The sequence below is a fragment of the Vigna unguiculata genome, chromosome 5 (genome assembly GCF_004118075.2).
Source record: "Vigna unguiculata cultivar IT97K-499-35 chromosome 5, ASM411807v1, whole genome shotgun sequence".
In the NCBI taxonomy this organism is placed as follows: Eukaryota; Viridiplantae; Streptophyta; class Magnoliopsida; order Fabales; family Fabaceae; genus Vigna; species Vigna unguiculata.
In genome coordinates, this window is record NC_040283.1 from 11,510,929 (window position 1) to 11,529,102 (window position 18,174).

An 18,174-nucleotide genomic window follows, 5' to 3' on the forward strand; every position below is an offset into this window, starting at 1 on the left:
ATTCATGATTTCCATATTTTAGTTTGTGCATATCAATTTCTTTCCTGAAAGGAAGCAAAGGTGTTCAAACGGAAAGAGTTTTTCTGGTTTATTGTTTTGGGCCCAAAAATAGATAAAAGTTGCAGGGGTTTTTCTTCTTGCACCTCCAAGTTTGGCTGTAAAGACCAATATATCCTTCATAAAAATAAAAATAAGTTATAAATTAAATATCTCTACAACCTGCACCCTCCAGAATGAAATTCAGTATTCCGGATTCTGAAAGCCGGTAACACCGGATTCTGAAAGCCGTTAATACCGATTTCTAAAAGTCGGTAACCCCAATTTTTGTTTTTAATTTTTTATATATTTTTATATATTTTAAAATTATATTTATATATAATTATATTATTTGTATTAAGTTTAAGAAAATTTCTAATAATTTTATTTATATATTTTTTAGTTATATATCTTTATTGTTTAAAAATAAAAATTAATTTAATGGATGTTGGTTGATAAAAGCAATTAAGGTTCTATCTCTGGTCATAATAAAATTATTTTCAATAAGTCATCAAGAAAATATTAAAGTAAAAAAGAAAAGTAAGGAGATAAATGATTATCTAAATATTTGTCATAAATCATTAATATTTTATTATAATTTATGTATCTTAAATTTATGATTCTCCTATGATGTTTCTTCCAAATTAAGTTTTACCCAAATTAGTATGACCTTAAATTATGAAATATAAAGGTCGTTGTGTTTTCTGCTGAAATGGCAAAATTTATGGACATACTACATTATAAATTCTACTACACATAATGAATTAGTTAGATAACCTTGATTTGGAATAAAAATTAGAATACCTCGGTTGCGTGAATTCAATGATTTAAAAATATTAGAAATTGAAAAATGCATACGTGAATCACTATATAAAAATGGTTTAAGTAAAGAAAATGAAGAACTTTTTATTTAACTAGAAAATTAATTTATATATAAAAAAAATTAAATTTGACACCTCTAAAATTTTTATTCATGTTTCGTCACTGTTCGTATCTTGAAAATCAATAAAATCGGATTTTGAAAGCCGGTAACACCGGATTTTGAAAGCCGGTAACTCCGGCTTCTGAAAGTCAGTAACTACAAATTAAAAGGGTAGGAGTGGAATTATAAAAAATTTGGGGGTGTAGAAAGAAAAATTGGGGGTGCAGGAAGAAAAACCCAAGTTGCTGTGGGGAACTAATTCATGGCCCAGCTAGAATAAAAGTTGGGCCAAGCCTAACCTGAATCCCATTTCTTTAACAATCTGTGGATTCGTCAGTTGCGCAATGCCGTTTCTCTTTGTTTAATGATATTTAATAATTTCAATTGATACTTAATGAAAAAATCGTAAAAACTAAAATAAGATTTATAAAACACCATTATTTTTTATTTTCTGAATTTATTTTGATGACATCTTATCACTTTGTTAGAAGTTTATCATACCCGTAAAATGCATGACTATAGAAAATTTTAATGCTAAAATGTGCGGAATATTTTTTATGATAGTATTTGCAAAGTGATGATAATTAAGTCATAAAATATGCGTATTTTTTAATTTTTATTTGAATTTTGTTCCTGTATTCAAATCTTAAAAATATAATTTTTTTTTCTGGGCTTCATTGTTTCCTCTTTTGTGTTGAGTAAAAATACGTAATTTTTCGCCTGTATGAGGACTTTCTATTTAAAATAGGAGCTTTTGAATGATTAAAAAAAATGGTTTTTATTGTTAAGAACCACAAGCTACTTAAAGCCTAAAATTATCAGATTGCATCACTCTTGTAACTTTCTGTGAAGAAAATTGACTTTTACAAGATCTTGTAAATTGTGTCTCAACCTTTGCGAGAACAATTTATAATAAGATGTTTATCTGTCACATCTTTTACCTTCTAGAGTCTATTTTTATTTTTAATTTATTTTCTTGCTATGTAGTCATTTGTTTTTGATACAAAGTCTTAACATCTTGGATATTATATGTTACAGCTTTAAGTCTTCACTCATTTCGAGTTTGGAAACTTTTCCTATGAAGGGTTAAGGTAACATTCATTATTTTAAATTAATTTTTTTTACTAAAAGTAAAATTACGAAGGGACATTCTTCTACCTTCAGGATTTTAATCTCTTGCAATGCTTGTCTTCCATAGCTTTTAATAAGAAGCTCCATCAATTTGCCTGCACTGAACATTTCCACTCACGGATCTTATATCTGGATTACTCACTCAAGACTCTTGAGAGATTGTAGAGGATAAAAAAAAAACTAAACACTTCTTATTATTCTTTCGCAAAGATCAATCAACCCTATTTATAATTTTGGTTTACAACCGAATTTGTTTTCCAATAGTCAAAATTACCAAACAACCACAAAATATAAATTCTGTTTACAATTTTTTTATTACATTTTCTTATTTACTTCCATTCACTTTATTCTTTTTTTTCCCTATTTCTTTCCTTGTCATCAACCAAATGTGTTCATGCTAGAGGGAATATAGGACCATTTTGTTTGAATTGAAAATTTGATACATAAAACATATATAGATATACCTCATATTCTTGACATAACTAAATAATCAATAGACTTGTCACTAATATATAAATGAATACGATAGTTAAATAACTAAATAAACAAAAAGAGATTTGATCTCAATATCTATTATAACTTAATAAATCTTTTTATTACATAAAAGAGATTTGAATAGTTGTGTGTCAAGAGATAATTTGGAATTCAAAGTTATATGAGAGAGTATGAAATTTGATCCTTTAGCATTGTCTCCTGTGATTTGCAAGTTTGTTTCTTATAAATGAGATTATATCTTTTGTGATTTGATGTTTCAATTTTAGTTAAAATAATTCAGAAGTGCTGTTTTACTTCTAATAGAAATAGAACAGCAAGGACTGTACATGTTTTTAAACGGCCACCTCTTAAACGTCAAAGCATTATTAATTAAGTACTTGTTCAAAGTTTTCATGACAAAATTGTTGCGATGATGTCTAATTTCGAAAAGACTACAGCTAAATCACCAAAACAGTCGAATCCTTAAAAAAAAAAAAAAATCTAAAATGAGAAGTTAAAAAGTTAGGAGATCAATATTGACTTTCACCGATTGAAAAACCAGAATATAATAAATCTTTTGGGAGTTTGAGAGCTTACAAAGAGTGTTTATGAAATTTGGATTTTTTGCTGATTTTTTTTTACTGTTCTTTTATTGTACTTTCATAATATAGATTATCATTAACTTTTCGAAATATATTAAAAAAATATTTAAAATACTAATACAATGTATTTTTAATGCTCAACAGAAAATAACATCCAAAAAATCAGTAAAAAATCTGAACTTATGTTTGTTTATGTTAACAAGATATTAGGAGTAAGAGAATGAAGATGTTGAAGATGATATTTAGATAAGTTATGATAGAAAAATTTATAATTTGTGTTCATTGTTTCTATAATTTGAATGTTATTGATAGTAGATGCTATTTTATTTATGCATGTATGATGAAATAAGAACAAAAACAGAAAAAGAGAACAAGTTTTCCAGAAACGAAACTCTCTAACATACTATAGATTATTTTTAGATTCCCTTGACATGCATAGAAGACTTTCTAGAAAATTATGTAGAAGGAAAGCTAAGAGAAAAATCTTAAGAGGAGGAAGTTGAATTATACGTTTCAGTCTCCTTTCTCTTTGAAGAAAAATCTCAAGAGAAGGAAAGCTATATAGTGATATCATCCAATCTTGAATTGATTATTTTGAGTCTAAAGTTGAACCTGATTGTTGTATTATGCAGATTATTTGACACTTTGATAAGTATATGATCCTCTTATAGAAGTCCAGTTCCCAGTGCTCAAGATGTACAATGAATACTATACTATTCTTATTCATTCATGTTGTATTTTGTAAGATGTTGATGAGTGAACACAAGAATACAATGAGAATGCCATTTTCTTTCAGCCACAACAGGTATTTATGGAGAAATATATAGCAGTGCAAGAAATTGTAACTCCCTAGCTTCGTGGTAATAATATACAACAGCTATCTATGATAGTGGAAAAGCCTTCACTTTCTGAAATTAAACTCTGTCAGCAGGGGAGTATGGAGGAATTGGATTATAATATAAAGCTGCTTTACCCTGAAGTTCATGGTTGTTTTTCCAACTGAATTCCTTATCGATTGCTTCTTGTATGTTATTCATTTCCAAGGAACTCTGTAATTTCTGGTTGCCTAAAACTACCACAGAAATGAAGAATGCTTGTAAATGATTCATACTTGAACTGTATTCCACCGAATAGAATCCATCCTTCAATGGCAGCAAAGTGAATATGGGAGTGTTTTCCTCAGCTCCTTCCTGAAAGTTATGGCATAGAAGATATTAACTGGCTTGCCATTATATATATAACTGCATATACTAATGGCCACAAGAAGAAAAGTAAAAACATACCTGAACAAAAAGATGAAATCTCTCTGGGTAAGATTTTGAACTCCTTGGAATATTTGAACTGATGTTTTGGTTAGAGAGAACAAGCAATTTGCAACCAACATCCCAACCTCCACAATCACATGATCCCCCCAACTTCCATCTTTGGATCAATGGTGAAGGTTTTCCAGTGTTGGGTGAACTATGTACTCCACCAGGAAGTATAACTTTAGTGCTGCCATAGATATCATTTTCTTGTGCTCTGCAAAAACATTTTTCATCTGCCAAGCACTTTAGGCATCTCTTCCCTGCCAAATTATGACTATATAGTAGTTCTTCATGATTTATGTTTTCACAAGGAATCTCAATAACAACTGCTGCAAGCTCCTTGCTCATGAAGAACTGTGGTGTTTCTCGATCAAGCTGGTCAACTTCAACTCCCATTAGGACATATTCTTTCACCACTCTCTGTCTCTTGGAGTTCTCATTGTTTGATTCATCGATTTTAGAACTAGAAACCCTCATCTTACCAACCATATTGTAGGCATATCCACAGTTTTTTTCTTTACTCCAATGACTCATCCATTTGCCACTCTTTTTCTTTATTTCATTAACAACGTAGAATGTAAAATAGCTGTCTAAATCATCCTTCTCCTGCAATGCTAAACTCTTCGTGGTAGCGGCAAGAACCGTTCTTTCACTGTTGATCACAAATTTAAACAGAGGTACTCCATTTCTTATAGTTAGCTGCAAAAGAGCTTGGAATGATGATTCCTTAGTCTTTTCATCAGGCAGATTAATTGTCCTCAAGCTGATCGAATCTATGCTTCCTTTTGATGTCACACTGTGTTCATCTGAATAGTGCATGCTTGATGTCTTGTACTTTAATAAGGGGTCTAATAACCTTAACAAGGGGCTAGACCTGGTTCTGTTATGGCCTTTTACTTTGTACTTGCTATGATTTTCCAAACAAGCTGAAGATTCTGGTGTCACTGAACCAGACTTTGAACTCACATACATGGAGCTAAGTTTTGGAATAGAACCTTCCTTGAAACTGAAACTTCTCCCAATCCGACTTAAACTTAAGCTTAGTCGACGATTAGATGAGGGATTCACTGGTGTCGGCTCAGGAATTTCACGGTCCCGTGATTCCAGCACATTACTGAAAGCACACTGATTTTTTAGCTTGTTATCTAGCACATCCTTTTCAATGCATGTATCTTGAGATTGGAGACTGAATGTGTTATTTGAGTAAGATGATTTCTTATATACACCAGAAGACCGACCAATATCTAGATCAGTATTATTACTCTGTTGCAGTGTTTCAGAGGAAATAAGCTCAGCAACAGAATGTGGAATTTCAGAATGTAAATCTTCAGTGTAAACCTCCTCAGGAATTGACATATATGACAAACTACTCCGGCTTGATTCTGCAAGGTCTTCATCGGATAAGGTTCTTGATTGAGAATGCTGAAAATAGTCTTCAGATTTCAATTGCAGAACTTTTCGGGGACGAAGCAGCACAATATTACCAGGCATCCCATGACTTTGTTTATGATCAGCATCAATATCTGATTGGTGCCATTGATTCATCTTGTTCTTGAGTTCACTGCTGCTGGAACTCATTTGCTTCTGAGAACGAAATAACACACCTTTATTTTTTGATTCCAATGATGAAAATCCCTTATCAGAACTAGACTTCAGATTTCTCTCCTTTTTCTTGAGGCTATGCGGGTGCAAACCCTCCATTCTCTTCTCATCTTCAATATTCCTACCACTAGAATTTTCGTTAGAAACTACTGAGACCCCGTGATGCCTGGATTTAGATGCAGAGCTTCCAACTACTGAAGTTATTTCATCATAGTCATTAACTTTCACCCTTTGAAGTGATGGAACTGACATTCCGAGCTCATCTCCAATGGTCTTTGTTTTAATTTCAGAATGTTGATACTGTTTGACATTCTGAGAAGACATTTTAGAACTTATAGCAAGGTCTTCTTTATAAGATCCCTTGTGTCTTGAAGAACTCAAACCTTTTTTACCATCAAGCTTTCTATTATGGCCAACAGAAATGGTAGATGATGTGGTGGCTACCGTTGGTAATGCTTCTTCTCTGCTACTGAATGATGTGAAATTGCTAGCTTCTGCTTTTGTATGCGTTTGCTTGCTCTTCCATTTTTCAAGTTTAGACCAATCAAGAACCCCAACATTTAAAGCCTTCCCTTGAATACTTTCTCCTCCATCAGAACGCTTGAGAAATCCAGGCAAACTAGACATGTACTTGACAAGTTCATCAGGTGAAGTTGAACTTCCCTTTGCACTATCCAAGTGCTGAACCTTTCTTACTATGTCATGCTTTGCTTTATAACCAGAATCACTGCTTGCTTGACCAACAATAGACTTTGATTTTAACTTAAGTGAGTCCCTTGAAGATGGATTGGGTTGGAGCAAACTAGAACCATCCTTTGCTGACTTTGACCTGCTTTCCTGTTTTGAGCTTTTCTTTCCAAGGGTTAAACCAAACCCCATCTCTTCAGAGGGATTCAACAACTCATTATATTGCAGGATGATCAATGATATGATTTGACATACGCTAAGATTTCGCTCTGAAGTTTCTCTCCCGTATACTCATGCTGCAGAGGAGTTACTCCACTTGATCTGGAGATGTTTACATTTAGATAAATTTGTACAAAAAAACAAGAATTCCAAAAACAATGCTGCAAACATTAAATTCATAGGATAAGGATTTCGCAGAAGGAACGTAGATGGCATCCGAAGCAGTTCAACAATGATATCAGATTACATTTTGCAACACAACAATGGCATGTTTTCATAAACAGAATAACATGTATTACATACTACAATTTATAATATCATAAACGTACTACATATTATAGGGTGTTCAACAATTAAATGATATTAGAGGGGAAAATAATCGTCATTAAAATGGGTTATTGCTCTTTCTTTTAGTATATTTTGGGTACCAAATGCAAATAGTTAATTGTTCCTTGAAACAGAGAAATTTTGTTTTGACGCTGAGAAGAAGGAATTAGGAGTTGTGACAGAAAGCTACGTGAAAGGGAAGTGATTGAGTTTACTGTAAATATCCACGTCTTAATTCAGTGAACATAAACAATGAAATATCCACCACTCCGTACTCAAGAAAACAACAATGAACGCATTTCCATACATTAACCTATGAATACGATGCTTCCGAATTAAATGCTAATCAATTTCACATAAATGCACATCAATATCATGACATAACCTCTGTTTTGAACCCAAATCAGAACACAAACACAACCATAGAAGTAAGCATAGGCTAATACTTATGCAAAACTTAGACTATAACATCAGAACCAATTAATTTGTAAAACGATGGGGTGCCCAATTTAGTAAGACACAGCATGAGTCAACAACTGGAAGCAGAACCGAAATTCATGAATGACACCAGAAATTTAATTCCTGTTTGGCTGCTGAGAAGAAAAAGATGCAGTAACCAAAAGTAAAACAAAACTCAAACACCCTCTTGCCGGAAAATCAAGACCAACAAAACCCACATTTTCAATGAAACAAAGGATCCAAACACAATGATAAAAAAAGTTCCTTTAAACCCTGGATTAAGTTTTTTCAAGAAAAAACAAACAACAAAGATAATACACAGAAGGTGATACAAAGATGGAGCACCGAACTGATCTCAAAGTTTTCTGAAGAACTTACCAACCCAGAGAACCAAGAGTGAAAAAGAAGGAAACTTGGCAAAGGGAAGAGGGAAATCCTCCACGTGGGTATGTTATGGCGGCAAGTGGGAGCGGAACAGGCTTCGGAGATCCCGAGGAATATAGAAAGGTAATTGGGTGAGGAATTCAATGCAGGAGAAGATAGGTTGGAAGCAGAGCTAAGAAGTGAAAATGAGCGGTGGCAGCACTGTGCAAGGCGTGTGGAATGATTGTTCCACGTTGTGGTTCATCATCACAGGCATTAGTATCAACATCAAATAATCCTTCTCTTGCTTCTTCTTGGTATTGGTATTTAATACATGTATGTGTTTTCTTCATTGATAAACAAAGAGAGAGAGAGAGAGAGAAAATAATGATAGACTCCTACCAATTCTTTCTTATGTAACAAAACACACACAGAGGAAGAAGATAGAGAGGGTGTGTGTGTGTGACAGTGAAATGAAAGTGTGTGTTGGGTCGCTGCGTGGGTCCCATGATGGGAAACTTGTTTCCCTTTCACGATTGCCTATGTTCGAGAGCTAGGGTCCACAAGACTCCAACTAATTTTTGTTTATTTTAATAAATATGGTAAACACCTATATCATGGCAAACGAGTAGTGTTTTTATACAATTAAATAATATTATTTTATTATGTTTATCACGTAAAATTTAATATAATTATCAGGTTTACGTAGCTTTCAAGTAATTTGGATATTTTAAAAGAAAATTTTATTGAGCATTTATAATATTAGTTTTATTTTTTAGAATAAAACTAAAAGAGGGAAAATTGATAGTTGGGTTTGGGATTAAGATTGCAAAACACTTTGATTATGCTGTTTTTGCGAAAAAGGTGAGATTATATATATGCAAAAACGATTGTGAAAGAGTGACGAAATAGCATGAATGTGAAGACTAATATAGAAACCAGTTATCTCCTTTTTGGTGTTTTGCAACTCAAACTATTATAATACTTTAATAAAGAGTTGTGACTATAATGATTGAATTTTGCTGCAAGCTATAAGCATTGGAATTGTCCTTCTATTGATTTCGAAAAGGAAGCAAACATATTGATGCTGAGGTTAACTGATAAATTTATCTAAGTGTTTTGACCTCATTCCATTTTCCTGAAAGAAGATGAATGATCTAAAATCAAATTATTCGTTTCCTTTTTTAATGCCACACCAAATGAAAACACGCCTTACAAAATGCTAAAGAAATTCAAAGATGATTGCTTTTGTAATCATCAACTTTAAATTCCTCGATGTTCGTGCTGGAACCTAACTTTCAACATTATGAAACTGAATATCAAAGATTTAAAAATTTTGAACATTTGAATAAAGAAAATAGTGACATATGACTCTGATAATTTAGCTGATACCAATACAAAACAAGGAAAAATTCATATTACTTTTGAATTACTACCCAACAATACTTTCTTTTTTGGCTATACAGCTTATAGTATCGTGAACGGCAAGCATGCCATCTTTGTCTTATGAGTATGCTATACAACATGTACGAAATACTATACTGGATCTTTTTTTATTTAATTAAGGTTTTTTCACCAACTTAAAAAGCATTTAAAATGCAGTTTAAATTTAATTATCTATTATACCTGTTCAGTTTTTTCTTTAATGTTCAAATAATTTTAATGCACTATAAAAATAGAAATAAGAATATTACTGAAAAAATTGCATTATGTTAAAATTTGAAAAATAACAATAAACCCAGATATTTCTTTTTTAATAAAAAACCATTATTAAAAACAAAAATAATAGTATTGATTGGAAGAGTTATGCAACACTGAGACTATGACATCAGATCCAAATAGTATTTGTGATGACATGTTATGGCATTAGGATTCATTTCTTTATGTTTTTTTTTGGGTATTTGTATATCAGATAGATTTATTATTATTTGACTTGAATATTATTATAAAAGTCATTTGTTGACTTATTATAGTCCCATAATAATATTGAATTTGTCTTGAATTTTCAATAATTCTTAAGGTACTTAATCACTCATTGTGTGACCAACATTGTACCATGGCAGATCCAAATATGATGCAATAACTCAAGATAAACTTTTCTCCCACTCCATATTCGTGGTTTCTTTTATTAATTGCCATGATAAAATATTTTAGTTATTCACAAGAATAGACATTAAATTAATTTCTCTGTCCGGTTTAGTACAATTATGAGGGTGTCACTACTTCTTTTGGATTATTTTGCAACATGATTTTGAAAATGGATCCCGGTGATTACATATTTTGAATACATACAAAATCCATTTCTTGAACTTCTGATTTGATTTTAAAGTAAGACTTTTCCCTTTTCCCTTTAGCTTTTTCGAAGTCTCCTAAAATAACCCGTACATGAAAAATAAGAATGCTTACCAACTCCTCTAGACATCGTCTCCTTCTTGAATGTTCTAAGAGTTGTATCTTGAGTCCTCCATGCAAAGTCCACAACACCTTTTTCATTCATGTAATACTTAGTGATCATGCTTTTATAGAGTAGACTATTAAGAAGAGTTTGTACTCTATTAATCATGGACCGTATGGTTTCATTTTCTTTTATAGAAAACGTCTCATATTGATGTTTAAGAACAACTAGTGCTTGAGGTGACGTCAATTGTTTCATGGCGGAGGTCAAGTTAGTCAAGTCACAATTGAATCGTGATGTTTGAACTGTTAGACTCTTAAGAAAGAGTTGTGCCTTGACTAAAAGTTATAGCTTTATGCCTAGTGGTAAGTGCTCGATCCAACAATTTAGAAGCGTAATTAATTTATTTGAAGAATTTAAAATTCTTTACACTAAAATGATTTGTTTGGATAAAGTAATTCGAAAGAAATTTAAATTTAAGAAATTTTGAAGGTATTCAAATGAAGAAAATAGAACAATTTTAAATACCATAAAAAATATAAGAATTTTGAAATTTCACTCATTTTCACTTTACTCTCACTTCACTAACACAAAGGTCATGTCGAGTTGAGCCAACTTATGATAAAGGTTCAGTCGAGTCAACTTTGGCTTAAGGCTCACTCCATAGACAACAGTCTATTAATGCAATTCTCCGCAAATAGCTTACTCTTGCATTTGATCAATTCAAGAGAATCTTCAATCCCATCCAGATTTAACCCCTCAAGCACTTCAAATTGTTTAGCTGAAAGATGTGGAAGATGATGTTCCACAAAATTAAAGCAAAACATTGGGGATACACGTGTCTTGAAAGGAATCTGACCATGGAGCTGCGCAGGCAACATTTCCATGGTATATGGGTGTCAATCCATATCCTGTTTAATATAAAAAAGTTGTCATAGTTAAAAGTCAAAACTAAAAGGTGGTTCAATTAAAAAAGCAAAGTAATTTAGCTTTACCATGTCTTCGAGATTGTTTAAAATGGAAATTATTTTTTGTTCATAAGTTGCATAGTGGTCTCCATCTATCTTATGCAATGCCTCAACAACCAAAAATAACAAGAGTGTTGGCGGCTGCACTTGGTGGAGGTCAATTTGAAGCTCTTCCCGCAATTTTGGAATGTGGTATAAAAAAAATCCTATAAAAGAAAAAAAAAACACATCAACTTGTTAAAATATCAAAAATCATAAAAAAGAAAGAAAAACTCAACAAAAGAATTTTTCTTACCAATAGAACCCACATGTTGCCATCACAAAATTTCTTATGTCCTTTTCTATACTTCTTCATCCCATGATAGAGGAATGAAAGTAATGCAACCCCCAAGCATAACCATTTACATCGTTCAATTCCTTAATGAATTGAACATATGTAGGGCGACATAAATGTCCATCCCCTTATGGTACTATTATACAATTGATAATGAATAATAGTACATCATAAATCTTATGGTTTTGTGGCCCTTGTCCACATGCAATTCTTTTCAATTCACCAAGTCTAAGGGTCTTTGTATTGGACTCAAATATAGAAAACGCATCCTCATCACGACTAAAAGCTGGAATGATAGGTTTCCCATTAATGGGTAGCTCAGTTAAAAAAAGAACATCCTCAAGCGTGATGTTCATGCAAATGTCATTGACTAAGAAAGAAAAAAAGTCTAGGCGTTCGACTTTGATTTGGTACTTTTCTAATAAAATTTGACACAAACGAGTTGGAAGAGAGTTGCCTTTACGCATTACCATCAATAAGCGGAAAAGACAACTGGCTGGACCATTTGAGGATATGCTTTCAGTAATGAAAGTCTTCATTTCATTATCCAATCATATAACTCTTTTAATGTGTCCAACTTGCCACAACTCTTAGATGCCATTCCTACATTTATTCAGTTCATAAACATATACAAGAGCAATTAATGAAAAAATATGAGTAGATAAAAGAATTAATCGAAGTTGGCAAAAAAAAATATGTATACAGAAGTTCAGTGAATCAGAGACAGTATACAAGGTTCAATCCAATGAATACATTAACTCTAGAGATGAGAAGGAAAGGAGGGTGGAGAATGAGAATGATGAATTCAAGTGCAAAATTGTATACTTTGACAAAGCAAAGATTGTTGAGTTTTATGGCAAATCAAACTACAACACAGTTTCACTAAGAAAATACCAACTACTATTCTAGAAAAATATTCAATCCATTAAAACTAACTCCAAAGTAGTTTGAATTGGTGTGAAAATGAATTAGTTTTGACTACTTAGATATACACATGATTTTGCAATTTATATCTACAACTAATACAAGTTATGATTTAAAATAATGACCCAAAATAAACAAACAAATATGATTTAAAATAGTGACCCAAAATAAACAAATAAATATGATTGAAAATAATGACCCAAAATAAATACATGTCAATAATTAGAGTATAATATAACACATCATGAACAACCAACACACCAATCTGTATGAAAATGGTAACCCACAGAAAAAAGGCTTTTTCAATTGCTTGTTCATTGAAGCATGGTAAGCACAATTTCACTATCAGTCAGGATGAATAATTAAAGGGTTCTAATAGAAATTTTGGGGTGAGTAAAAACTGTGCCTTATCACTGTATAGGTCCCAAGAGAGAGTTTATCTCAATACAAACAACACAATTATTGCAAGCTTAAAAATAGCAAAAGAATATGAACCAACAATACAGTCAAAACTAGGTCGCAAGACAAAGTTTATCTCAATACAAACAACACAATTATTGCAAGCTTAAAAATAGCAAAAGACTAATGGAAAAAACTAACTACTAAAAATTATGCAGAAATTTAAAATCATCTTGTGCCTTGATAAACTACTTTAGAACACTACTAAAATGAGTATGTAAATCTGAAATAGGCCTAATACTATCAAAATTAACTAGAAACAATAACAAAACAAGATCAATTTCATCTACTAAACAACTATTGCAGGTATTTATAGAATTATAACTGAGTTGCAAAAAATTCACTATATGCCTAGAAATATACCACAAAACATAACAAATTTCAAGGTAAAATTGACAAAAAAATAAAATTCTAAAAACAGCATACTAGAATTAGGAAAAGGAAGATGGAACCAAGTTGGATGTGCAACTCTTAATACTGAAACTTGTGCAGCAGACCTACAACAACACAACAGTAGAGTTAAGCTTCTTCCACCCCTTACTTTAAATTTTATATTAAAGGAAAGGAGTAACCTTATGATTAATCCTTCTTTAATAACCCTAAATTGCTAGTTGTGTATTATCTCTCAGCAGCAATCACAATTATAATCACAAGAAATCAGTAAGCAAAGTTGATGGAAAATAACTTATAAATCAGGGCTCAAAATTGAAAATTGAAAAAATGGGAACGAATTAGGGCTCGAAATTGGGAGAAAGGGTTCGAAATTGAAAATTGAAAGATTGGGGACGAACACAAACCTGTGGTGGGTGCGTTCGTCGTAGCTGCGGTGGCTGCAGCTGCACTACGAGATCGTGGCTGCGACTGCTCAATCCAAAAAAATAACAAAAGGATTAATTTATTTCGAAGTTGAAAGGAGAACCCCTGCGGTTTTATAATAAGCTATATGAAATAATTTTGTACCAATTAAATTGTTAAACAACTACATAGAAAAAATTTAAATATTAATAAATAGTTATTTAAATATTAATAAATATATTATTCATATTTATGTACTATTTAAATTTTTTTATGAATGTAGTTATTAAATAGATATATTATAATGTAAACATAATATTGTATTCTTACTTTATATAAATAAATATAAGTTTCAATTACTACAATACCCTGCAGTGTTATATTTTAGAGCTTAAAATTGGATTACTAATGTTGGCTAGACCGTTGGTTTACTAGTTCAACAATTGAAGAAGCATGCATAATCAATTGCATTTCACTCATAGGGAATAATAGTTCAATAGTTTTGTTTGCACAATAAATGAGTAAGCAAAGTCGTTGGAAAATAACTTATAAACCAGTAAGCACAACAAGGCAACAATAATCACAATTATAATCACGTCCAACTGTTGTGTTCAGTTTACCATCACAATTAGGCAAAATCAATAACACACAAAAATCACAAATTAGGGTTTGAAATTGGTGGAAATGGTTCGAAATTGAAAATTGAAAAATTGGGGACGAATTAGGATTCGAAAATGGGGAAAAGGGTTCAAAATAAAAAATTGAAAAATTGGAGACGAATTAGAGCTCGAAATTGGGGGATAGGGTTCAAAATTGAAAATTGAAAAATTTAGAACGAATTAGAGCTCGAAATTGGGGGAAAGGGTTCGAAATTGAAAATTGAAAGATTGGGAGGAATTAAGATTCAAAAATGGGGGAAAGAGTTCAAAATTGAAAATTGAAAAATTGAAGACGAATTAGGATTCGAAAATGGAGGAAAGGGTTCGAAATTGAAAATTGAAAAATTCGAGACGAATTAGGGCTCGAAATTGAAAACGAATTAGGTAATGAATTAAGGCTCGAAATTGGGGGGAAGGATTCGAAATTGAAAATTGAAAAAATTGGAACAAATTAGAGCACGAAATTGGGGGAAAAGGTTTGAAATTGAAAATTAAAAGATTGGGGGACGAACACAAACATGTGGTGTGTGCGGTGGTCGTGGTTGCGTTCGTCGTAGCTGCGATGGCTGCGGCTGCACTACGAGATCGTGGCTGCGGCTGCTCAATCTCAACAAATAACAAAAGGATTAATTTATTTTGAAGTTGAAATGAGACCCCTGCGATTTTATAATAAGCTATAGGAAATAATTCTGCACCAATTAAATTATTAAACAACTACATAGAAAAAATTTAAATAATAATAAATAGTTATTTAAATATTAATAAACATATTATTCATATTTATGTACTATTTAAATTTTTTTATGAATGTAGTTATTAAATAGATATATTATAATGTAAACATAATATTGTATTCTTTCTTTATATAAATAAATATAACTTTCAATTACTACAACACTCTGCAGTGTTATATTTCAGCTCTTAAAATTGGATTACTAATGTTGGCTAGACTGTTTGTTTACTAGTTCAACAATTGAAGAAGCATGCATAATCAATTTCATTTCACTCATAGGGAATAATAGTTCAGTAGTTGTGTTTGCACAATAAATTAATAAGCAAAGTCAATGAAAAATAACTTATAAATCAGTAAGCACAACAAGGCAAGAGTAATCACAATTATAATCACGTCTAGATGTTGTGTTCAGTTTACCATCACAGTTAGGCAAAATCAATAACACACAAAAATCTTGAATTAGGGTTTGAAATTGGGGGAAAGGATTCGAAATTGAATTTTGAAAAATTGGAGACAAATTATGATTCGAAAATGGGGAAAGGGTTCGAAATTGAAAATTGAAAAAATGAAGACGAATTAGAGCTCGAAATTGGGAGAAAGGGTTCAAAATTGAAAATTGAAAAATTGGGAACGAATTAGGGCTCGAAATTTGGGAAAAGGGTTCGAAATTGAAAATTTAAAGATTAGGGACGAACACAAACCTGTAGTGGGTGCGGTGATCGTGGGTGCGTTCGTCGTAGCTGCGATGGCTGCAGCTGCTCTGCAAGGTCGTGGCTGCGGCTGCTCAATCTCAACAAATGTTAAAAGAATTAATTGATTTCGAAGTTGAAACGACAACCCATTCGATTTTATAATAAATGTACCAATTAAATTATTAAACAACTACATAGAAAAAATTTAAATAATAATAAATAGTTATTTAAATATTGATAAATATATAATTCATGTTTATTTACTATTTAAATTTTTTGATGAATGTAGTTATTAAATAGATATATTATAATGTAAACATAATATTGTATTCTTACTTTATATAACTAAATATAACTTTGAATTACTACCTCACCCTGCAGTGTTATATTTCAGAGTTTAAAATTGGATTACTAATGTTTGTTAGAACGTTGGTTTACTAGTTCTATTTAAATAATTGAAGAAGTATGCATAATCAATTTCATTTCACTCATAGGGAATAATAGTTCAATAGTTCTGTTTGCACAATAAATCAGTAAGCAAAGTCGATGAGAAATAACTTATAAATCAGTAAGCACAACAACGCAAGAGTAATCACAATTATAATCACGTCCAGATGCTGTGTTCAGTTTACCATCACAATTAGGCAAAATCAATAACACACAAAAATCACGAATTAGGGTTTGAAATTGAGGGAAAGGGTTCGAAATTGAAAATTGAAAAATTAAGGATGAATTAGGATTTGAAAATGGGGGAAAGGGTTCGAAATTGAAAATTGAAAAATTGAAGACGAATTAGGGATCGAAATTGGGAGAAAGGGTTCGAAATTGAAAATTGAAAAATTGGGAACGAATTAGGGCTTGAAATTTGGGGAAAGCGTTCGAAATTGAAAATTGAAAGATTAGGGACGAACACGAACATGTGGTGGGTGTGGTGGTCGTGGCTACATTCGTCGTAGCTGCGGTGGTTGCGGCTGCCCTGCTAGTTCGTGGCTGCGATTGCTTAATCTCAACAAATAATAGAAGAATTAATTTATTTTGAAGTTGAAACGAGAACCCCCTACGGTTTTATAATAAGCTATAGGAAATAATTCTCTACCAATTAAATTATTAAACAACTACATAGAAAAAAATTAAATAATAAGAAATAGTTATTTAAATATTTATAAATTTATTATTCATATTTATGTACTATTTAAATTTTTTTATGAATGTAGTTATTATATATATATATATATATATATATATATATATATATATATATATATATATATATTATAATGTAAACAAAATATTGTATTCTTACTTTAATAAAAAAATAAAACTTTCAGTTACTACAACACCCTACGGTGTTATATTTCAGAGCTTAAAATTGGATTACTAATGTTGGCTAGACCATTGGTTTACTAGTTCTATTTAAACAATTGAAGAAGCATGCATAATCAATTGCATTTCACTCAATTGCAAAATCAATAACACACAACAATCACGAATTGGGGTTTGAAATTGGAGGAAAGGGTTCGAAATTGAATATTGAAAAATTGGGGATGAATTAGAACTCGAAATTGGGGGAAAGTGTTCAAAATTGAAAATTGAGAAATTGGAGACGAATTAGGGAACAAATTAGGGCTCGAAATTGGGGGAAAAGGGTTCAAAATTGAAAATTGAAAGATTGGGGACGAACATGAACCTGTGGTGGGTGCGGTGGTCGTGGCTGCGTTCGTCGTAGCTGCGGTGGCTGCGACTGCTCAACGAGGTCGTGGTTGCAGCTGCTCAATCTCAACAAATAACAAAAGGATTAATTGATTTCGAAGTTGAAACGAGAACCCCTGCAGTTTTATAATAAGCTATAGGAAATAATTCTTTACGAATTAAATTATTAAACAACTAAATAAAAAAAATTAAATAATAAATAGTTATTTAAATATTAATAAATATATTATTCATAGTTATTTAAATAAATTCATGTCAAAGGTCGAGAAAATTCAACTTAAGCTAAAAGTCAAGCCAAACAGGTATGGAATGAAGGGCGAGCCAAGTTGAAAGTTGATGAAGGTAGTAACTGGTTGGTCGAGTCAAAGGTCGAGAC

At 31.7% G+C, this 18,174-nt stretch overlaps 1 protein-coding gene and 1 long non-coding RNA gene across 13 annotated transcripts; both read right to left on the reverse strand.

The window, feature by feature from the left end:
* Positions 1-3,862: 3,862 nt before the first annotated feature.
* Positions 3,863-8,547, reverse strand: LOC114185444. The gene is made up of 3 exons (XM_028073166.1): positions 8,145-8,547; positions 4,449-7,082; positions 3,863-4,355 (listed from the first exon to the last, which is right to left on the reverse strand). The coding sequence occupies exons 2-3, from the start codon at positions 6,951-6,953 to the stop codon at positions 4,080-4,082; spliced, it is 2,781 nt and encodes a 926-aa protein (XP_027928967.1). The 5' UTR covers positions 6,954-7,082; positions 8,145-8,547; the 3' UTR covers positions 3,863-4,079.
* A 2,399-nt stretch (positions 8,548-10,946) lies between these two features.
* On the reverse strand, positions 10,947-17,908 carry LOC114184875. 12 transcript variants are annotated; one of them, XR_003604665.1, is made up of 7 exons: positions 17,776-17,908; positions 16,098-16,176; positions 15,176-15,260; positions 14,007-14,070; positions 13,636-13,706; positions 11,520-12,429; positions 10,947-11,435 (listed from the first exon to the last, which is right to left on the reverse strand). It is a non-coding gene; the product is annotated as an uncharacterized LOC114184875 (long non-coding RNA). The 12 variants fall into 12 exon arrangements; XR_003604664.1 differs by having other exon boundaries at positions 15,182-15,269; XR_003604667.1 differs by lacking the exon at positions 15,176-15,260 and having other exon boundaries at positions 11,520-12,112; positions 12,297-12,429; positions 17,776-17,907.
* Positions 17,909-18,174: the final 266 nt, after the last annotated feature.